This window comes from Heteronotia binoei, chromosome 1, assembly GCF_032191835.1.
Source record: "Heteronotia binoei isolate CCM8104 ecotype False Entrance Well chromosome 1, APGP_CSIRO_Hbin_v1, whole genome shotgun sequence".
Taxonomy (NCBI): domain Eukaryota; kingdom Metazoa; phylum Chordata; class Lepidosauria; order Squamata; family Gekkonidae; genus Heteronotia; species Heteronotia binoei.
Window position 1 is genome coordinate 251103999 of NC_083223.1, and position 23420 is coordinate 251127418.

At 45.8% G+C, this 23420-nt stretch overlaps 1 protein-coding gene across 7 annotated transcripts; it reads left to right on the top strand.

The window, feature by feature from the left end:
- The first annotated feature begins 2795 nt into the window (after nucleotides 1-2795).
- Nucleotides 2796-21806, top strand: SF1 (splicing factor 1). Of its 7 annotated transcripts, none has more exons than XM_060252465.1 (13): nucleotides 2796-3331; nucleotides 6306-6434; nucleotides 11162-11237; nucleotides 13802-13954; nucleotides 14156-14245; nucleotides 15270-15453; nucleotides 18105-18220; nucleotides 18306-18413; nucleotides 18718-18898; nucleotides 19137-19419; nucleotides 19652-19708; nucleotides 19825-19987; nucleotides 20501-21806. In XM_060252465.1, the coding sequence occupies exons 1-13, from the start codon at nucleotides 2878-2880 to the stop codon at nucleotides 20748-20750; spliced, it is 2244 nt and encodes a 747-aa protein (XP_060108448.1). In that variant the 5' UTR covers nucleotides 2796-2877; the 3' UTR covers nucleotides 20751-21806. The 7 variants fall into 7 exon arrangements, with proteins under 7 accessions (XP_060108448.1, XP_060108439.1, XP_060108456.1 ...); XM_060252456.1 differs by having other exon boundaries at nucleotides 19825-19983; XM_060252473.1 differs by having other exon boundaries at nucleotides 19657-19708; nucleotides 19825-19983.
- The last annotated feature ends 1614 nt before the right edge of the window (nucleotides 21807-23420 follow it).

The window sequence follows — 23420 nt, forward strand, 5'->3', positions numbered from 1 at the left end:
TATTGGATATGATACATTCTTTTAACAAATAAGAACATAAATAGAGCCATGCTGGATCAGAACAAAGGCCCATCAATTCCAGCATTCTCTTCACAGTGGACAACTAGCTACCTCTAGAAAGCCCACAAACAGGAAGACTGCAACAGCATTATCCTGCTTGTGCTCCCCAGCATCTTACATGAAGATGCACACTAGCTTAATACTGGAGGGAATAGATTTCCATCATTAGTAGCCACTGACAGCCCAGTCCTCAATGAATTTGTCTACTCCACTTTTAAAGCCTCCCAAGCTAAGGGCTATGACCACATCCTGTGGCAGTGAGTTCCACCAAATTAACTGTACACTGTGTGAAGAAATATTTTCTTTTGTCAGTCCCGATTCTCCTATCCTTCAGTTTTGGTGGATGACCCAGGTCTGTGAATGGAAAGTTTTTTTCCCTGTCCCCGCTCTCCATGCCATGCATAATTTTATAAAGCTCTATAAATACCTCCCTTTACTTGCCTTTTGTCCTAAGCTAAGCGTTTTAACTAGTCCTAAGCTGTGTTTTAGCCAGTCCGCATAGGGAAGGGATTCTTTGGTGTTCTGACAAATGTGTGGGTCAGCTGGTCCTTTTGAGATTCCCAGAGACATTCTTCTCCTCTGTTTCTGCTATATTGCTCTGAGAATGAAGAAATTGCTACATGCTCATTCTGCTGCCATTTCATCCCAATCTGTTGCTTTCCTAATAAGAGTAGCCATGCTGATAAGACCAGGCATCTACCTAGTTCAACATCCCAGTTGTTATAGTAGCCAGTCAGAGGCCACTGCTGTTGGCTGCATCTGAAATCAAAAGTATTCTGCCTGCAAACCCAGTGTTCTTTCAGCTTACAGGGGCTAATAGCTTAGTGAAAGATGTATCCTCCATTGCTCTTCCCAAATCCACTTTTTTCAAAACTTAGCCTAGCATAACCAGTATGGAGCTTCATTATGCTTTTTTCTCCTCTAGCAAGGAGATGGTTTCCATAGGATCAGGTAATATGTGATGAAAAAGACCTATCATCCTGACCTTGATGAACCAATGGTCTCATTCAGTATAAGACAATCATTCCACTTGCCCCCACCTTCCTACCATTTCTGGACCAACACTAACTTCCTCACCTTGGTGTCTATCCCTGTAGCACCTGCCTGAGCCTTCTGTTATACTTTCCCACTATTAATTGATCTCTATTGGCTCCCCTCATTTTAATGTGGGCAATGGTCATCTCCACCCCCACTCCCCAATTTGGGGTTGTTGCTATGCCCCTCTGATTAAATGCACATTTGAAACAGTTAGACCTGTCACTTCTAATACTTGCTGTTGGGGAAGGAGTGTCATCAAATCACAGCTAATTTATGGTGACCCCATGGGTTTTCAGGGCAAGAGACATTCAGAGCCTCTTTGTCACAATCCTGGACTTCTTTACTAGCGTCCGTCCAAATCCTGACTTGGGCTGACCCTGTTTAGCTTCTGAGATCTAATGAGATTGGGCAAGCCTGGGCTATCCGTGTTGGGGCAAATAAATTGTTTCAAAAATTGGGGATAAGGGGTGATGCATGTATATGCCATACATACAAGGCATGACTAGAGTTATTGAAACACAAGGTTGCGAGAAACCTGCAGGGTTACTGTAGAATTATCAGCTGTATTTCAACACAGGGTGGGCAGAAGGGGACTCTTAGCTTTTAAAACATTTTCCTTATTCATACTAGGTTTTACTCTGAGAAGCACAAGCAGCAGTGTTTACAACTAATTCCAGGTGGATAGCTGTGTTAGTCTTAGTAGTGAAATAAAACAAAGTTGTAGTCCAGAGCCACCTTTATGAAGTTTAACATTGGGTACAAGCTTTTGTGTGCTTGCACATTTCAGATAAAGTTCGAGCCCACTAGCACTTTAAAAACCAACATTTTTCCAAGGTAGATTCAGGTGGGGTAGCTGTGTTGGTCTGAAGCAGCAGAACAAAAAAACCATCTATCAAGGTGTAAGCTTTCGTGAGTGAAAACTCACGTCGTTGATTTACACATAGGGATATAGCAGAATTATATTACTTGGCATATGTATTCAATTTTAAAATATAAATGCCTCCCCCACCCCCAGCACTGCAAGAGCAAGGAGGAGAAGTTTGTTCATCTCCGGAACTGCGGAGGATGATAACAGGCCACAGCAGCAGCCTTGCCCAAATTCCCAGAGGCCCCTGCGATGTCTCTCTCTCTCGGCTTGGCCCTGCGATGTATAGGCCTAGGAAAGGAAAGGCGTTGAAATTTAACACAGCCGCCATTAACCCTTTCCTTAGAAGCGCTTGGCCGTCCGCCAGTCAAAGAGGACCTTTCGTCCTCGTTCAGGGCCGGTCCAATAGGGGATCCGGGTTTCATTGACGTCTCTTGCAGCCCTTCTAACAGCGACCTGTGGGCCTCTAATGGCGAAACGACAAGCCACCGTTCCTACGTACCCACCTACGCAGGCAAGGGCGGCCAATCAAGACTGGACTTTGAACTTAAAGAACCTGCCCTCCGCGCCGTGTCCCTCCCTCTACGTTGATTCTATTTTATTCTCCCGCCCGCTGCCCTTGGTGGCCAATTCATGCCGTTTCTCTTCCGAAGGACAATAAAGAGACCCAATGATTCTCCGTCCCGCCCTTTCAATGAGTTTGCACCAATCTCGTTCCCCAAACTGCGTCTACCCAATCCCGGTCGGCCTTACGATGAGTGATGGGAAAGCTATCCAATAACGCTGCGCAAGGCCGTTTGATTGGCGGCACGTTTAACCAGTAGATATCCGCTGTCTTTGTGAGGCGAGACCGTGGCGTGGAAGGTTCGCGAAGTCGTGGTCGCCATCGAGCTCAGTAGCTCTGTTTCCCGTCTATGGCGACCGGGGCAAACGCGACGCCGCTGGGGAAGCTCCATCCACCCCCGCCGCCAGGCAAGGCCGGCTACCCTCTTCCTCCTCCGGGATTGGTGATGCAGGGCCCGCCGCCTCCGGGCCCCGCGCAGGCCCAGCCGCAGCCAGCCATTCCCAGCCTCATGGCTGCCGCCGCCTTCCCCTTCGCCGCGCTGCCGCCACCCCCGCCTCCTCCGCCGCCGCCACCCCCGCCCCCGCCGCAGCAGCCCCAGCCGCCCCCGCAACAGCCGCAGCCGCCGCCCCCGCCTCCACCGCAGGCCCAGCAGCCGCAGCAGCAGCCACAGCAGCAGCCGCCTCCCCAATATGGCCAGTACCGGTTCCCCTCGCCGCCGCCCTCCCAGATGGGCCTCGAGCAGCAGCAGCTTCACCATCTCCACCCGCAAGACGAGGGCAGCCAGTCCGGGGCCGGCAATCAAGGCAAGTGACGGGGTCCCGGATGTTGAAGGGCCTCGTACGCGTGTCAGCGGATGTGTGTTGAATGTTACGGGAGTCATGTGGGGGGTTTCTTTTGAAACTTCGGTTAGGTTTGTTAAGTGTCCTGTTTCGTTGTAGGTGTATTTGGTAGTAAGCCGTAGTGAATGTAGGTTATTTCCGTTTCTGTTTTAGAAGTTTTCTTCGGCTGCACATTTTTTTTCTTTTCTCTGTCTCAGGGTTGGATTTTATCAGAACTTTTTTGTGTGTGTGTGGAATCCAGCAGCAACTCATTTGCATATTAAGCCACACCCCTGATATAACCATTGTTTACCATAGGGCCTTTTGTAGAAAAGGCCCATCAAGAATTCATTTACATATAAGGCCACACCCCTGACACCAAGCCAGCCGAAACTGCGTTCCTGCTCAAAAAGCCCTGGATTTTACCAACCTTTTATTGATGGTGCCTGTTTTGACCGCGAAAAACAGATCGTGCGACCTTTGTGGAGAAAATCCAGGTAGGACTGGAAGTGAAAAGGGGTGTTGTGCAAGATCAAGTTTTTTTTTTTAAAGGATAGGATAGAACTTTCTATTTTCTGCCTCTGTTTTTGTCGTGTGGGGAGCAATGTTCCCTCTAAGCTGCAGAGTCTTGTGAGCAAAAATTCTACTTTGTGGCATTAGAGTTGTGCGCTGCTGCATAAATTAGTGTGCTCTCGGGTCATCCTTCCTGAGATAAGAGGAAAATGTGTGAGCTGGAGGCTAAAAATCTGTGAGCTAGTTCATGCTAATTCAGCTTAGACGGAACACTGGTGGAGAGATACTTTTTAGGGTATCAGAGTACATGTGAAGTCCAAAGACTACCTGCTAGTTACCAGAAGAACCTGAAAACAGGGTTCTTGGACGTTTGTTTTTAAGAATGGGTGCTAGATTCAACAGTGTACCCCCCACTGGGGGTTATGCTACTTGTATCCTAACTAAAAAGCAAAAGTAGTTCACGTGTGGTTCAAGATGTGTTTACGAGAAAAATCTGAAAGATGAACTTCTTGTTATCTAGCTGAAACTAAGCATTGTAAATGAAATTTACTTGTTAATAGAGGGCCACAGAGTAAGCTTAGTCTATTCTAAGTTTATATAGCTGTGGGGGGGGGGGTGCAGAGTTCCTGCAGGGACACTTGAATCAGTACTGAGACCTTTTCTGATATGAGCTAACTAAGTGGATCTATTTTTACAGAACATACGGTCTGTTTATTTATAGCCATGGTATAAGCATTTTCTTGTGCATGGAGTACTGCATTTAACACATGTTTTGTGTGTTTATTGATATGCATCTCTATGAAACATATTTTGTTAGCATATACTGCTGATTAGTAAAGCACAATGTAACAGTTTGCATTATGTTGTTTTCCATCTTTCCTACTATCTTTAGGATAGGGCTAACTAATCCTTTGGAATGAGGAGGATGACAGAAGCACATGACACCCCTTTTTAAAAAAATGACCAGCTCATATAAAGAGCCATGATATCTACAACAGAAAGGGGTATACGCTGGGAGGAGAGGGTTGTGTTTGGAAAGGAGCCCCATGGTGGAGAAATCACTGAAAAGAGTAGGAAAGACAAGGAACTGTAGCATAATCTTGAGATGTAGACTTTTATTTAATTGTGTGCTCACAGTTGGCATGTTGATCCTGTGGAAGGAGTTATATCTCATGAGTGTGGGCTCTGGACAAATGGGAAGCGGTATTCATGTATGAAGAGATGTCATATATTTTAAAAATAAATTTTAAAAAGTCGCTTGTCTGTATTAGCTTGTCTGTGAAGGAGCTAAAAAAGTATACATTGTTTTTCTTTCTGTTATATTCGCACAACAATCCTGGAGGGGGAGGTTAGACTAAGAGTATGATAGGCCCAAGATCAGGGATTTGAACTTGGATCTCCCTAATTCAGTGTGCTGACCGCTGCATCATAATGAGCCTTATTATGCAGTGGTTGTGGAAGCAGAATATAAGCCACGTTCCTGTATTGGTGGTTTCTCTTGTCCTTTAATTTTTCTTTTAAAGGCAGTTAATCAAGATGATTTTGATTATCTCCAAAAGAGTTCATGTTGGGAATATTTGAATAACAATTTTATTAAACATCTTGTAGTTCTATGAAGAATTACATTATCTTTGGAGGAACTGTCATGCTATGCAGTTCTCCTTATAGTGTAAACATCCCAACAGCATAAGGGAATATGGCAGCACATTTGAAGAAATTAGCAGGCAGCCATGTTAGAAAATGGTCTTCAAATGCAGCTTGCTGCCACCTACAGATAGAGTAGTGGAAATGAATTTGGAAGAGTCTGATCTGGAGCTAAATACAGTAATGATTGCTTTGAATTTGTACTTTGGCATAATGTACTTTTGGGAAAGGGGGTCCTGTTGCTTTCTTGTAGATAAATTATTGTCTTATCCAATATTATATATTACAGCGATCTGTTGTGTGTTTATATTAATTGGTTTGTGAAAGCTAACTACTAAGTCTGACTTATGTGCTATTTGTTTGCTTTGTGAAACCAAAGTTAACCTGAGTCCTGTGTTTTAGGGACAAGTCTTTACATGACATTTTTTTTCATAGTTAACAGTGAAACAAGCAGCAGTTTAGGAAATGTATGTAATCCTAGTTGTGTCCGTGGTGCCTTTCACCATGTGCATCTTGAAAACAACAGATGGTATGCAGGCATAAAGAAAATAAATGGTTTGCCTTTAGCACATACTGTGAAATGAGGGTAAAATCCAAAGGAGATATGAGTCTGGTCCCCTTGCTGGGAGAAGCACAACTGTGTGTGCTGTGGTAAAATTTGATGTTGAAAAAGAACTGGGATTGGTTTGCGGATGTGAGAGTGTTCCTTTAGCTGTACTAATTGTTTCATGGAAGTAAGTGTGTATTACATAGGCATTGTAATGCATTAGCTGTTCCTATAAAGAAACGTTTCTGTTTGTAGATTTTCCTAATAAGAAGAGGAAGAGGAGCAGATGGAACCAAGACACCATGGACCAGAAGACTGTTATCCCTGGAATGCCCACAGTTATCCCCCCTGGGCTTACTCGTGAACAAGAGAGGGCTTATATAGGTAAACTCTTGTTCTTTTCTTCTTCCATTTGTTCATGTCAGGTGCTGATCCAGATACTGTTTTGGGCTGCTATATGTCTGAGGCATTTAAAATGTGTTCTCTCTCAAGGGCTTGGGATATTGTGACCTTGTTTTTGTTACTTAAAATAGATAATATTTATGTCTCTGCTCAGACTGGATTGTGCTCCCTCCCAGTTCCCTGTCCTGTTTGACTGAAACAGTGTCCTCCACAGGCACAGTGGAAGTGCTAATGTCCTTTGAGGTGTCCGGGAATGAAAACTTGCTTACTTTCACTTAATTGGCCTGTAACTTGGTAATCACTGGGGTCTTTTGTGAGCTTCACAGACTCCTTGCTAGCGGAGAACACTGCAAGAGTTCTTTTTCAAGCTGCATTGTTTGAAGCAAGTACCTCTTTCACAGCGGAACATTATAAAGCAACCTAACCATGGTTTCCCTCTGACTTTTTCTTACATTGTTACACTAATTCTTCAAAACCTAAATTGAGTCTGCATGGTGGCAAAGATTGTTGATGCCACCCAAAGCAAGGGAAGATCCCCTATTTCCTGATTTGTTTATCTTACATCTTCGGGTACTTGAGGGTGGGCTCTGTTATTTCAGGTCATTGTACACCATTGCTGGGAAAGGGATACTGCTTAGTTATGAGGGAATTATGGTGTTGGAACTGCAAAAACTGGGGAGTGGCAAATGTTACCATACTGTGCGTGAAAATAAAAATTGTGTTTAATTTGTGTAAGAAATGTGATGTGACTGTTCAATTTATTTGTGAATATTGATCAGTACATGGATAGAAATATGTATTCTAATGTGTTATCAGATGCAACCCTTGACTTTTAGCTTAAAGCTGGTATTTTCTTTAATACAAGACTATATAATACCTATTTATTTCATTAGGGTGGCAAATTTTTATCTTTTGTGCATAAACCACTGAGAATTTTTATTTTACACTTATCCATAGCACTACTGAGAGCTGTTAGACTTCTTAAAAGCCTGCTGTAAGATTATCTTTAAGATTCAAAAGTCAGTTTATATGTAGCGCAGAACAGTTTTTATCTCAGTCAAGCAAAATTTCTGCATTGCAGAGGTGTGCTATTTAATGCAGTTTGGTGAAGCTGATTGCAAGCTTATCCTCTGTACTGCCTAACATCCAAAAAAGGGCGATTTTGTCGATTTTTGAACTTGTTTCTTAACTTCTTCTAGATGTAGTAATATTTCTTGCTGATGTAGCAATATTTCATGTTAATCAAGATATATCACCTGACCTTGGGCTTATACATGTAAAGAAAATAACATGGCTCTAGTTAGAGAATTAGTATGTTTTGAACAGGGAACAGAACTGATGGTGGGGGGAATGATTAGTTCCTGACACTGAGACATTGGTTTTAAAATGTGGGGGAGGGTTTTTGGTTTTTTTAAATCAGACATGCAATTGGTTGAGCAGCTGTATCAGACTCTGAGCTAAAACAGGTCCTGCTGTGGATGGATAGAATCAGATGAGAATTCTCACTCTCCACTTGCTCAGTTAACTGCAATGCTGAAGATGAAGGTTCAGGCCTCAGCTGAATTGAGTAAATGTGAGTGAAGTGATCCACATTGAGCTAGGCCACTAATAGGCAAAGTTATAACTGCCATAATGAGAGAGAATTCTGCAATATGTTGTCAAATCTATTATATAATCATGCGCATAACATTTGGTAGCATTAACTTGAGATGAAATGAGTATTGTATTTTAAAAAGCAGAATGTTGTAGAAAGAGAACATTAAAACCAAACTCCCCAAACACATGGGTCTTCTAAGGACCAGGTGATAAAATACTTTAGACATAAATATTTCATGATTTCCTACTTTTATCCCACCATTTAGGCCCTTGTGGTTCACTGTGTCTGAGCTGGAGGGTCAAGGGGCTGCTTCTAGCTGTCAGGATGGTCAGGGCCAGTGCTGGGGATTTTGCCACCCCAGGCAAGCTCCGCCCTCCAATGGGAGAGGGCCCCCAGCACCAGCCCTGTTTGCACAGAGGAGCCCTCCATACACCGCCCCCCTCCAATGCTCAACCTCCCTGAAGTGCGGGAAGGCTGAGCGGGGCCAGATCACCCAGTTTGCACGGAAGGCTTCTCTTGATGAGCCCTCCCCTCCATGCAAACGCTCCCCCCCCCCCGTTTGCATGGAGGGCTCTTCTCAAGGCATCCTCCATGTAACCCCCCCCCCCCACTCAACCTTCCCGCAGTACTGGAAGGCTGAGAGGGGCTAGATTGCCTGGTTTACACGGAGGGCTCCTCTCGAAGAGTCCTCCATGCAGCCTTTCTCTCCCCCCGCCCCCCCCCCCCCCCCCCCGGCTCAATCTCCCTGCAGCACAAGAAGGCTGATCGGAGCCAGATCGCCTGGTTTGCATGGAAGGCTTCTCTCTGAGTCCTCCATGCAACCCTTCTCTCCCCCCCACCCCCCGCTCAACTTTCCCGCAGCACTGGAAGGCTGAGGGGGGCCAGATCGCCTGGTTTGCATGGGGCGCTCCTCTTGAGGAGTCCTCCATGCAACCCTCCCCCCACTCAACCTCCCTGCAGCATGAGAAGGCCGAGCAGGATCAGATTGCTCGGTTTGCATGGAGGGCTTCTCTTGAGGAGTCCTCCATCCAAACACCCCCTCCCCCCGCACACAACATCCCCACAGTGCAGGAAGGTCTTTTAAAAAAAGGTAAAGGTAGTCCCCTGTGCAAGCAGCAGTCGTTTCCGACTCTGGGGTGATGTTGCTTTCACAAAGTTTTCAAGGCAGACTTTTTACAGGGTACTTTTCCATTGCCTTCCCCAGTCTTCTACACTTTGCCCCCAGCAAGCTAGGTACTCATTTTACCGACCTCGGAAGGATGGAAGGCTGAGTCAACCCGGAGCCGGCTACCTGAACCTAACCTGGAGCCGGCTACCTGAGTCAATCTGAACGCCGGGATTGAACTCAGGTCGTGAGCAGAGCTTAGGACTGCAGTACTGCAGCTTTACCACTCTGTGCCACAGGGCTTTAGGAAGGTCTTTAAGGACTCCTTAAAGCCAAGGAAAAAATTCGATCAGTTTCTCTCTGTGGCGTTCGTTGGGTTTGGTGGCTCCTGCAGAGGAGGAGCTTTTCTTGGCTTTAAGGGGTCGGTGGATCCCTTAAAACTAAGAAAAAAACTCGGTCAGTTTTCCTCTGCAGCGCTGGCGGAGTTCGGTGGGGGCTGCAGAGGCATGGTGCGAGTGGGGGGGGCACCCTAGGCATTTGCCTAGTTTGCCTACTCCCATGTGCCAGCCATGCGGATGGTATTAAGAATACTTACAAGAGAGGTCCTCTTCCTTTATGGATGGCAGTGGTGATTCTCATTGGCTTTGTGGCACAAAGAACAACCCCTCCCCAGTAAAGCCAGCCCCAGGTGGGAAGCAGAGCAGATAACAACTGGCAGAAAGTTGTTCCACTAACATGTGCCAGAGGACTTTTAAACAGCTGGAGTAGGCAGAAGCAGCCCATCACAGCTTCTCCTTGCTCAAAGTAAGCCTGAACTTTCCCACCTTGCTCCATTCCTCCATGCAAGAAGGGGTAATGCTTTGGAGCCAGTTACTATGCTGTTTCAAAGCCTGACATAACATAAGACACCTCTCCAATTTCTCTGCAGTTTGTGGAGAACTTGGGGTGGGATTTGGATGCTGCTGGTAATCCTCCCTTAAAGGAGGCCCAAGGCTTGCTTACTTATGAGCAGAATTGTGAAGGTCTGCATAGCTTGTGTGGTGTGTTAATGGTACCAAATGGTAAAATATTTGTTTGCAGTTTTCCCTCCATTAGTGTGGATGTAACTTTGCTTAGTGGTGGGTTGGCCTTGTAGTCCACAAACATACTTCAGAGTAGACTGACAGAAGATAGGGGCTTGTACAGTGCTACTTCAAAACAGTGCTTGGAGGTTGTGCCTCAAACCATGTACTGCTTTGCCTTGCTGCTCTTTATAAGCTGGGCAGTTTTTACTTGTGCTCTTTAGCATGAGCTAGAGTCAAAATACTATTCTGGATTGAAGAATCTGTTGCTGAATGTTTGCCATCTGTTAATGCTGCCTTAGATATGTGGTTGTCTGTGTGCACAGTGGGATAATGAGCAAGTTAAAGGATGCTAAGGTTTCATTTAATGATGCATATCAAGGTTCAGTGTTTACCAGTTGAGTAAGAAATAAGTACAGAAGTGTGGTTTATAATCCACTATCTCCAGAATGAGAGGACTGTTGCTTAAACTGGTTATGAATTGTGCAGTTCTGAAGTCTTCTCTCACTTGACCCCTACTGTTGTAACCAAACAGGATTGTTCTGATGTGTTAAAAAGTAAGAATTTGAATGTCAGTATTCCTGCTGGAAGTCTGCCCACTACCAGTTACAGTACACGTCAAGGGTGGCTTTTTTCAGCAGCCTGGAGATCAGGTTTAAAAAGATTAGACAATTTTTGCTAACTTTCCAATGAATGCTTTGCTTCCTGATAAATAATTCTTTTTGAAGATCAATAGAAATAAGTAAGACCAAGGAGGGCCTTTGCTGGATTCCCGATGAACGTATTTGACTGGCATAACATTGTGGGGTCTCCTGGTTTTTATGTTGACGTATCAGTCGTCCCTTGAAAATTCTCCTTCATGCTTTGTTGATGAGTTTTGAGATGTTTTTTGGTAACATTGTCTTTTTTTCCATCCTTTTTTCTTTCCTAACCTGGTTTCTTCCAGTGCAACTGCAGATAGAAGACCTGACTCGCAAACTGCGCACAGGAGACCTGGGCATCCCCCCTAACCCTGAGGACAGGTTGGGAAACAGTTTTAACCAGCTGACAGTAACATTTTTTACCTTTTTCAATAAATTTTTGGTGGCATCATAATATCAGTTCAATGAAATTTCTTCCTAATGTCTTCAGTGGTCTGATTTGACAGAGACAGTAGCTGAGATTCTTACTGTGAGGGAAAGTGAAATCAGAAAGGGGCTGAGGTTCCATTCTCGGTGTGGAATTTCTAAGCAAATAGGTTGTGTTAACCTGACTTTTAAGAGAAGGAATATGGTGGCCAACTAATTTAACCCATTCACTGCTGGTCTTGGGCAAGTGTTCAGAGATCTTTCTCACAGGTTCTCACTGAGGAATCCTCAGCACAGTCACTGAGTCTGAACTGCCTGGGAACTTTTTCTGACCGATGATTTTGCAGTGCTTTCCATTGGGTGGCTGAGCATGGTTTTTAAACCAGATGGGTACTAACCAGTTTCTTTGGTAGCAGCTACTACACAGCATTGGCCAATATCTGGGGAGCTGGGGCCCAGGCAGTACTGCACCTGTAGTGTGCGGAATTGGACGCCTGTGGTTTTATTGGGCTTCAGTGTCATCCAACAAAATAACTTTTGTGTGTGGTTATTTTTTTGAAATTGGCTTGTCAGCATTAATTTCTTAGAGGGTACAAATAAGGATGTGTTGTGTTATAGCATGTTGCACAACTTGTAAACCAGTTCTTGCTCTCGAAAGTGGAATGCTGTAAAATCCCTTTTTTCATTCAATTAAACCCATCTGAAATTGCTTGGGTCAATGAATGTGGTGAGGCTGCTGATGGCTTCGGAAGCCTTGCCGCCACCACCTCCCCGGTCAAAAAAGCAAGTTCTCAACTCTAGTTCTCGAGGCACCATATTGTCTATTTTAAGCTTCAAAGAGCCTTTTTGGCTCTCTTATAACCACAGTAATGGGGTTTAGGTTAATCTTGATAGGTAGACTTATTCTTGGTGGGAGTAAAGTTAATGTGTTTTGTTTTGTGCTGGATAAGAATGAATTGGGACTGTTGGTCTTAATTTTAACATGCCGGTGAGGTTTCTCATGCGAAAATTAAACTCAGGATGGGGGAGGAGGGCTACAATTTCTGGTGTATTATCTGTGTTTGTAGCATGTTTGATTGAATGCTCCTTTCTTATAATGAGACCAAACTGGTTAAAAGATCTGATACCTTTACCATTCAGTAAAAATGATTTTCTCATTTGTTAAAGGGCAGCTTTTACCATATAAGGCATTGATATGATTAGATACATTCAGCTTGAAATTTTTTCCTTACTGTTTAATTATACATCTCTGTTTAAAAGAACTAGTGGGTGGATATTTTAAAATGTCTAGTCAACATAGACAGAAGGTGTGTGTGGGAAGGTGGATCACATTGTGTTGGAACTGTTAAGCCTTCTTGGGTCCTAGAAATGGAGGTGTAATTTACATATTATTACTCCTGACCTTTTATTTCATAATCCTGTGTTGATTATTCACTTCAAGCTGAGAAGACATTGGGATCAACTGGCTCTAATCAATCCTTTAACCAGCTAGAAAGAAAAGATTGTTTACATAAAACCCAAGGTTTAGGTTTCTGATTACTTCAAGGATGTATTTTTTTATAACATGATCAATATCTCTTCCCTTCTTGCAGCTAACTTTAAATTTTTATTTCAATATGTTTGGAGAAGGTCCATAAAATATAAACAGAATTCTAGCAGTGTGACTTTTTTTTTTTTTTTACCGCAAATGCAGCTGTGGTAAAATCAAACTGACTCTTTTTTATTATTATTTTAGCTGTAACTTTTTGTTCATTAGTATCTCTGCTGTCTGGGCACTTAAACTGCATGGAGAAAGCCGGTCTGTCTCTAGTGGTTTACAACCCAGACTGTGGCATGAGAAGGGTGGGCTTGTCCAACCTGCACCAAGCCCACTTCTCTAACCCTTAAATGCAGTAACCAGGTTCAGTCGTCCTTGATGCAGCCAGCAAAGTGGAGGTAAAGCCAGAACAGAAGCCTTGACCCATCCACGTGGCACCAGTGAAATAAACTTAACTTGTACTGCCAGGAAGAATCTGAGAGAAGCTTAACCTGTCTTGTTACTTTTCTGATGTTAAAAAGTCCAAGAGTTAACCTGAATAATTCTTTGATTTACCTCCTGCACCAGGGTTCCTTCCTAAATGTTTGGCTCCATGGAATAATGAAGTTGGAAAGTTTGTTCTCTGTGTGAATCAACTTTCTCCATCTTCCCTGCCCCCTCCCACTTTTTTTAATAACAGGCACACTCATGGCAGAGCTGTTGTCATGGCTGTGTGTGACCCTGCTTCCCTCTCTATACCCCTCCTCTCCCAAAATAAAATACCCCAGGTTTTTTTTCCCTCCTGGTAGCAGGCAGTGATTTGCTACAACCCCCTTGTCCGTGTGATATTAACGGGCATGAATGAATTTACACCTTCCTTTCCTGTGGTCTCTTAATTTTTTTTTTGTGTGTAAATTGCGCTAGAGTTGAGGGGAACCTGTACTTAATAAGTGAACTTTAGGACTCAGGTCTGGAGTAGTTACTGGAAATTGTTCCTCTGCAGGTCTCCTTCCCCTGAACCAATCTACAATAGCGAGGGGAAGCGCCTCAACACCCGTGAGTTCCGTACACGCAAGAAGTTGGAGGAGGAGAGGCACAACCTGATAACAGAGATGGTGGCGCTCAACCCAGACTTCAAGCCGCCAGCAGATTACAAGTAAGGCTGTTTGCTGCGCTGCCACCTTCGAGGCAGAGGGTTGTAACATTCTCTGTGCTTGCCTGTGGCAGACCTTCCTCGTTCATTGTGGGCTTTTATTAGAGGGTGACCAGGTTGAGGTCAGTGGAGAGCATAGCTGAGGAGATGGGTCCATTTTGGGTGGCAAACAGATCTTGATGGGCGCTATCTAATCTTTCTCAGGCCGCCAGCAACCCGGGTGAGTGATAAAGTGATGATCCCGCAGGATGAATATCCTGAGATAAACTTCGTTGGGCTTCTCATTGGACCCAGGTAAGAACTTGTGTTTGTTATTTCTGTACTACTTCTCTTCAGCTAAGAGATCAAAGCAGTTTACAACAGTGAACAAGTAGATTGATTAAAACGAGTACATTATATCAATTAAAATAAATACAGAAGTGATACAATAAATATCCAATAATATAGACTCATAAAATAATGCAAATAAAACCAACCTAATACCCACCCTAAAACCATAACCCCCCCCCCCATATAAAAAATTACCTACAAGTCTACTGTACTTAACAACAGGAAGGTACTATGAATTAAAAGCATTCTGGAACCATTCTGCCTTACAAAATCTCAGAAACATCATCAGGTCCTTTTGTGCACACATGTATTCCCACAGTGCATTCCAGAGGAAGAGTGCCACAACGGTGGAGGCCCTCCCCAATGGAAAAAAAATCACACTGCTCAGGACCACTAGCAGGCTGTTGCAAGCAAGGGATCATAATGGGAGGATGGGGGAATAACTAGGGATGGGCCTGAACTTGAAAAGAGTGGTTTGGTTCAGGGCAGCCCCCAAACTGACCCAAATGGACCCCACCAAAACTGATCAGGCAAATTTAGTCCCCCCCTCCTTGGGAAAAGTGGGTGTGGAAACTGCCCTGGAAGAAACTTCCCTTCCACCTTTCTCCTGGCCACAGCTGGCCGGGGGGGGGGGGGCGGAAATTGCCCCAGAAAGGACCTCCGAAACATGTATCTGTTTTGGGGAGTATCCTAGAGGAAAACACTAACAAGGCAGAATACTTAGTATTATTGTTTACTGAAACATACTTAAAATACTGCCTTCTTCTCCCCCTGTCTTTCTTTAGCATATTATCTCAGGAATAAAAGATTTGGTTTAAGCTTTAAAATGATGCAAGGGTCATTCCAGGAACCTGTTTTGTGACTGTTCAAATGTGCAGAGCACTGCATTTTGTATCCTTCTGGGTGGTTCCTCTTTCTGGGAATGTATTTCAGAACATTGGTTGGCTGACATCAGTTGAATATCTGGATTTGGATTTTATCTTTCCAGAGGAAACACGCTGAAGAACATTGAGAAGGAGTGCAATGCAAAGATCATGATCAGAGGCAAAGGTTCTGTGAAAGAAGGGAAGGTGGGGCGAAAAGATGGCCAAATGCTGCCTGGTGAAGATGAACCCCTTCATGCGCTTGTCACTGCCAACACTATGGAAAATGTGAAGAAAGCCGTGGAACAGGTGAGGGCAGACCTCTCGGCTTTTGTAGCTACTAGAAAAACAGTGGCAAAAAAGCTGTCAGGTAGAGTCCACAGCAGAAAGGCAGATCTCAGTGTGAAGCTTTCAGAGCAACTCATTTGAAGGAGCTTGTGCAAATGAGCACACTGAAGAAAGGAACAAAACATTGTGGTGGTTTCCTGGCAATTTAGGATGCAGAAAGAAGAAGATGATGATGATACTGGATTCATATCCCGCCCTCCACTCTGAAGAGTCTCAGAGTGGCTCACAAACGCCTTTACCTTCCTCCCCCACAACAGACACCCTGTGAGGTGGGTGGGGCTGGAGAGGGCTCTCACAGCAGCTGCCCTTTCAAGGACCACCTCTGCCAGAGCTATGGCTGACCCAAGGCCATGCCAGCAGGTGCAAGTGGAGAAGTAGGGAATCAAACCCGGTTCTCCCAAATAAGAGTCCGCACACTTAACCACTACACCAAACTGGCTCACCAAACTTTTCCTGACCCTGACTGTAGGAGTCTGTCAAGACACACCAAGTGTGGCACAGAAACCCTTTTTAGCTAGTGTAATTTTGTTGGCTTTTTCAGCAATGGCCCCTCGATGGTGGAATCAACTTCCAGAAACGATGCGAGCCCTGCGGGACCTGAATCAATTCCGCAGGGCTTGCAAAACCTATCTTTTCCAGCTGGTTTTTGAGATAGAACCTGGCTAAATCGAAATTAGAATTGACCTGTAGCCATCTAGCCATCTTATGTTTGATTGTAATTTTATAGCACCTTATAACATCTGTTTTTATTTATTTTAACTAATTTGTGTATTTGAACTGTATTTTAAAATTCGTGTTTACATTGTATTGTATTTTATTTAAATCATGGTTTCCATGTCTGTGAGCCGCCCTGAGCCCGCCTTTGGCGGGGGAGGGCGGGATATAAAAATAAATTTGACTTGACTTGACTTGACTAAAGATGGACCCCAGGGTTTGCAAGGCAGCAGAAAATACAGGGTCTTTGGCATCCCACTTTTTTTTGTCCACTAAAGCTTTTCTGATCCAAGAGTCCATTAACTGATGATCACTATCCGGATAACTGCTTTCCCATATCATAAGCCCTGCTTCAAAGCCCACATCTGTTGGCTTGGATCCAGCATGATTTTTCTGTCAGCAAAACCATTTCCATTGGAACAGATGTTTCATGGAGCATTTCAGGCTGTAGTGGATGCAGGGGGGAGGGGGAGTAGAAAAAAGTCACACTCCACTTGCAGAAATCTTTCTATGTGAGGAAATGCTGTGCTGGATCCAAGGCCTAAGTTAGTTTAAATCTTGCAGATGTTCCCTCATGCCTGGTGGAAACAAGTCCTTGAAACAAACTCCCACAAGTGTACATTAGGAAAGAGGCTTTGTAGGAGGAACTTTCCAGACACTGGCTATTCTGGGGATTTGCTATCCCGTGTATCTTATGAATCGTGTGTGTGTGTGTGTGAACATAGTCTTTATCTAATGCATTTATCAAAATTGTATCAATATGTCTAATTCTCAATATGGCCCCATTTGTGGGTACTTAAATCCAGAGATTGGAACTGTGAACAGACAAGACAAATCAGCAGACCTGAAAACTGGCTCATTTGCAGAAAAATCTGGTTTTTTTTTTAAAATTGGTTAATCCTCCCCCAGTAGAAGCAGCATTTTATTAAACAAATGTATCCAGTGGCTGTTGCTAGACAACCACAACAGCATTGCCAGCCTTTCAGGCTCAGTTTCTGTCAGTAAAAGGGGGGGGGGGGTCCTTTTGAGGGCACTCTTGGATTTTCAGGGCAGACTCATTGAGTCCAGGCCTGGCAGTAACCATAAGGCAACTTTTTACCACCAGACTTGCATAACTCACCCAGGACTGGCTGTTTGATACTTTTTGGTAGCAGCCAACCCACAAACGCTGTTTTGGTGCAATGGTTAGAGTTCCAGACCATGACCTGGGAATCCAGGTTTGAATCACCACTGTGCCATGGTAGCTTACTAGGTGACCTTTGGCCAGGTAACACATTCTCTTCCTAACTTACCTGATGGTAATTGTGAAGGTATAGTGGAGGAGAGGATAATGATGTAAGCTGCTTTGGAGAAAGGTGGGGTATAAATGATATTGCTGGAGATGGTGCCAGATAAAAGATAGGTTGGTTCTTGGCAGGGAAGGAGAGAACAAACCAGGGAAATACGAGGATATGAGAATTGTCAGGAGGAGGAAATCGTGTGAGGAAGGGGGCACAGGGGGAAATAAGATGTCTCCCATGTTCCCCCATTATGTAACTGGGTCCAGCATCTGGCACCACCCAGCTTCTTTCAGGTAGAGGCTGCCGGGGGAGGAAAGGCGGAACATGGGTCAGATAAAGGTAGATTGGCTGGTGGGTGGGAAGGATCCCCTATTGAACTTTCCTCTCCAAAGGCACTATCTGCCCTCCAGGGAAAAGAAACTATGGGTTGCTTGAAAATCAACATCGGTTGGTTGGTCCAAGCATCGAGGGCTTTTGGCAGCAGCAGTGGAGGCAAAGCCCAGTTGTAGTTCTTAATGAGAACTTGACTAATAAAGCTGTCTTCTTCTGAATTAGAAGCTTGGTCTATGAGAGTCCATATTTTTCCTTGCAGCAGTGTGCATCTTTTCTGTCTTCTAGATCCGGAACATTTTGAAGCAAGGAATTGAAACACCAGAGGACCAGAATGACCTGCGCAAGATGCAGCTGCGGGAGCTTGCCCGCCTCAATGGGACGTTGCGTGAAGATGACAACAGGTATGCTTTTGAGAGTCTCAGTTATGCTATGTAGGAATGAACGTGTCTGTGTTCTTGGTCAGGCCTAACTGCCCTCTCACTCCAGGATTCTGCGTCCATGGCAAAATACAGAAACTCGCAGCATCACCAACACCACAGTGTGTACCAAGTGTGGAGGAGCTGGTCACATTGCATCAGACTGCAAGTTTGCCCGGTAAGCATCATCTGCAATAACCTGTGATTGTGTTGTTTCTTCTCTACAAAAACAACACTGCATTTGGCTCATTTCTTACAAGTTTTGAGCATCTGCACAGTTTTGCTTGTTCCTTGTGTGTCCTGAGAAATACAGACCAGCATGGTAGAGCCTTACATTGCTTTTGGGCAATTAATGGGCAGACCTATAATTAAAATACATCCTAGTTACATTTTTGTGTGCAAGAGAGAATTGTTTGTATATATGATGACTGGTTTCCTAACTTACGTCATAAGCCATATGGTAACTAGCATCCTTCTTTCAGGCCTGGAGATCCCCAGTCAGCCCAGGATAAAGCACGCATGGACAAAGAGTACTTATCTTTAATGGCCGAATTGGGAGAGGCCCCTGTTCCAGCATCTGTAGGGTCTTCTTCAGGACCTTCTAATCCACCTCTGCCAAGCGGCCCAAGACCGTCAGGGCCTGGCAACAGCCAGCCACCTCCTGTGAGTAACTTACTTCGAAGGGTGGTGTTAGACCAGATTGGATTAGAAGTGAAGATTTGCCTTAGTAGAATACGGTTGACCTGGTGAGATACTAGTAGAACATGTGGCCACAGCCCCTGCTTGTGTTCTCAGCAGATAAAACACTCGATATTGGGTGGAATGTGGGTATTTCTAGTGCAGAGCACTCTTTCTTGTATGATTGAAATGTCTTCCCTTATTGTTCTGTGTCTGTGCATAGAACCGCCCTCCGTGGATGAACTCTGGCCCTTCTGAAAACCGGCCCTTCCACGGCATGCATGGTGGAGGCGGAGGTGGTGGCGGCGGCGGTGGTGGAGGAGGAGGAGGGCCTGCAGGGCCTGGCGGTCCTCACAACTTCCCTCATCCAATGTCAAACATGGGAGGACATGGTGGTCACCCCATGCAGCACAATCCAAATGGTCCCCCGCCTTGGATACAGCCACACAATCCTCCAATGAACCAGGGACCGCATCCTCATGGCCCACCAGGCCCACATCACATGGGTGAGTACAATCTGGAACTTCCTGGCCTTTGGGCATTCTCATCATGGATAAAGAACCAGAATGCAGCTGTAGAGTAATTTAGATAGCTTCTCCTGAGCTTAGAAGGGTTTATTCGGCAGCCAAGTGGCCAAGTCCACTTGTGGAGCAGGGCATTGGCTGGCTGGGTGGAGAGGGCTGGTGAGGATGGTCAGTTCCAACCGTCACTAAGGCTGCGGTCTCTCATTCCCTTAAGATCAGTACCTGGGCAATGCGCCAGTGGGCTCTGGGGTCTATCGCCTCCAAGGAAAAGGTGAGGAAACAGGCTTTTGTTTTTCCATTAAGTGGGAGGGGTGTCACTTGGAGGACAGGGTGAGGGGTTGGAGGATAGTTCGCAGGGTGAGCTTGATGGCCTGTCTGGCCTTGCAGGTATGATGCCGCCTCCGATGGGTATGATGCCCCCACCACCCCCTCCGCCCAGTGGTCAGCCTCCCCCGCCTCCCTCTGGTCCTCTCCCCCCATGGCAGCAGCAGCAGCAGCCTCCACCCCCGCCTCCCAGCAGCAGTACTCCCTTGCCATGGCAGCAAAGTGAGTAAGAGAACTTCTTTTAATTTTGCACCTCCACAACCCTCCTGGCCAGTACAGTGGCCACTGGCCCATCCCTCCTGATGTGGGGCGGCCCTTGGGGGTAGGAGGCCACTTTCTGTTCTTGGCCTTTAGCACCTGACTAGAATTTCTCCACTGTGCTTGACTTTTGAAGCTCCAGGCCTCTTTGTGCAGGGTCAGGCTCAGCTCCTCAGCTGGCCTTCCCTCTGTCCCTGGAGTAGTTTCTCCCAGTATTTGAACTGGCTCCTTGGCTTTTCCTTTGATGTTTGCTGCAAGGCCCATCCTTGGCTTGCAGGCCGCAGACCAAATGTCCTAGGGATGGTCAGCGGAAAAGGCATCTTTCCCAGTCATATCCCTCTTGGTCATCCCAAGGGGGGAAGAGAATACTCCCCCTGGACACGGTTCTTGAGAAAAGGGGTCGGCTGTTTCTCTGAATGGGGAGATTCAGGACCCGGAGTCTGAGCCTCCCGGAATGACTCTGTGCTGTGTTAATTCCTAGATACGACGACCACCACCACCACGAGCGCTGGCAGCGGGGCCATCCCTCCATGGCAGCAGCAGCAGGGGGCAGCGGCAACTTCTACGGGGGGCCCGCAGATGCAAGGCAGCCCCTCCATGGTGCCTTTGCCTCCAGGGGTCCAGCCTCCCCTGCCGCCAGGGGCCCCACCTCCTCCCCCGCCCCCGCCCCCTGGCTCCGCGGGCATGATGTACGCTCCTCCCCCTCCTCCACCTCCCATGGACCCTTCTAACTTTGTCACCATGATGGGGGTGGGGGTTCCAGCTTTGCCACCATTCGGCATGCCCCCTGCTCCCCCACCACCGCCACCACAGAACTGAAGAATGGTTTTTTCTATACAGTTGTTTTTCTCTCCAATATGGAGCCAGGAATTGGAGGGAGATCTTAATGAAGCCCAGCCAGGAGCATGTGAGGGATGTTCCCCCCCCCCTCACTCTGTATTAGAGGGGTGTGTGACTCTTCGTCAGATTCTTGTTTTGATTGACTTGACTGGTGTGCTTCGATAATTTGACCCATCAAGACACTAGCCTTAAGCGTCTCTTTGAAGTGAGGACTGTCTAACCTTTGGCAGTGAGAACAAGGAACTTATGGGATATATTTGCTGGGGCAAAACTCCCATTTGAAGCTGCCAAGTCCAGCCTCGGAACCAGCAAGCCCTCTCCGGTGAATTTAAGCATTTCTCATGTGCCCTGCAGGCGCAGAACGGCAACTTTGTTTTATTTAATTTTTTTTTCTTGCTGGGCTTAGATTTTAATCCCACCTTAAAAGACACCGTGTTTTTCAGGGCCCTGTGCATCCCCACCACTGAACTGCCCGCAGAGTTGAAAAAAATGAATGGATTTTGGTAGCGTTCTCTTGCGTTTGGGAGCTGAGGCTTTCGTCCCACACTTGACTGGGGGGAGGTTCCGATGGGGGGGTTTTCTGGGTGGTCTTAGCAGGAATAGGTAGATTTTGCAGGATGTGTCTACTGTAGAAGCTAAGGGTTTTGAGTCCTGTTGGGTAGTTAAAATGAAGTAGGCATTGGGAGGGAATCTTCATCTACTTTGAGGTCCATTCATCTCTTATTCACCTGCCTAGAGTCTCCTTCCTTTTATTTTTTTTAAAAACACATCTGAATGTTTTGTGGTTTTGGGTGGTCCCACCCCTGGATTGAGTGATCTCTGTTGACAATGATGTATGTGTATAATGCTTCATTCAAGTCACCTTGTAACCATTTTCTTAATTGCTTTTTGTGTAAGAGTAAAAAATGCAGTGAGGGGAGGTCCAATAAAACGCCATTTTTAAAATAGTCCTTGCGCATCCCTTTCATTCACGGGTAAGCAGAGGAATTCTGTCGCTGGTTTCGCCAGTAGGGGGGGACCAAGTTACAATTCTGGCTGAGCTCAGCTGTTCTGAGTGTGTGCCAATCACACTAAGGCTGTTGGAAATCTGAGACACACGCTCACACTCTGGACTTTAAGATCGTCTTGGAGATGATCACTGGGATTCTTTCGTTGCTTGGAAAAGATCTATGTGAAGTGGTGTGTTAACCCCCTGCATTCCCCCTCCTGGGGTGCGGAGGCTAATCTGTAGTAGTCTGAAAGCTGGGCCAGCTTGAGCCATGTAGCTGACTGTTTCCAGTCTTACATGGTTTTCTCCCCAGGGCTCCAGAGCAGTGAGAAACATGGAGAGAGTGTTGCTCTGTAGTGCAATATTCCAGTCTTCTTTTGCATCCTTTGCTTTGATGAGGAAGGCTGCATGCTCCTCTGTGTTCTCTACAGTGTTGAATTAGTCTCTTTGATGCCCAGTATACTTGGATCTCTACACAAGCCATTTGTTGGTGCCGGCTCAAATACAAAAGTTTTTCTAGCAAGAACATTCCGTTCTTCAGCATGGAGAAAAGTTTTGTTTCTTTCCCTCCATCAATCACCCCGGCTGCCCAGAGTGGTTAAGCAGCACAGGCAAAATGGCATGTCAAGGGGGAGAGAAAAGTTTATAATCCAAGTTGGTGGAAAAAAGGGCAAGCTGCAATGATGCTATATTCCTTACATAACATCACTGTATGATGTTGGGGGAGAAAAGGTACTGTGCTTAAGAATAGGGCACGGCTTTCGCAAGAAAACTGTTCTTCCCTAGAAAGCAGAGAGGAAAGGGTGTCATCCCCTTTTCCTGGCTCTGTGAGGCTCAGAATTTCAATTAGGGAGAATATGGGGTAAAGGAGCCTGTCAGCTGTTGAGGGGGGGGGGGGAAGGAGCCTACCAGCTGTTCGGGGGGGGGAATGCCTCAGGTGATGGGCAACCAGTCACATGAGTCATATCCAGAGATTCAAGATGAATCTACTGCCAGGGTTGCCAAAAATGGCCAAAAAGCTGGCCTGCCACCCACTGTTGACTGCTCAGATCCAATTTTACAATGGGGCTTGAGTTTTCTTGATTCACTTGCAGTACAGAAGGCTGTGGCATCAGTAAGCCACTGTTTGGAAAGGCCTTCCTGAAGAGCCATTGTTGGAGAGCGCACAATCCTGAGTGACATGGCCCCAGCGGTCTGAATCTATGTGAGACAGCTTTGTTTCTCTTCAAGGCTGGGAGAGAGCTTCAGTGCCAGCTCCCTGAGTGGGAAAGAAGCAGCTCTTGCCAGCTGAAATAGCAGCCCTTGCTGACATGAGGGGAAGGGGGGGGTGGAGGGTGGACCTGCCAGTTTTTCTCCCTCTTCTCATTTGCACCATGGAGTTGCAAGTGACAGGCTCAAACACAGAGGAAATAATGCCTCTTGGCATTTAACTATCGTCAGCACTTTTGCCCCCAAAGGCTTGCCTGCTGCTCTGGATCCTGCCATGCAGTAAGAAGGATTTAATGACACATCAGGTACAGATTTAGCAAAATTATATGGACTCCTTTGCTGACGTGATGCAAGGAAGGGCTGG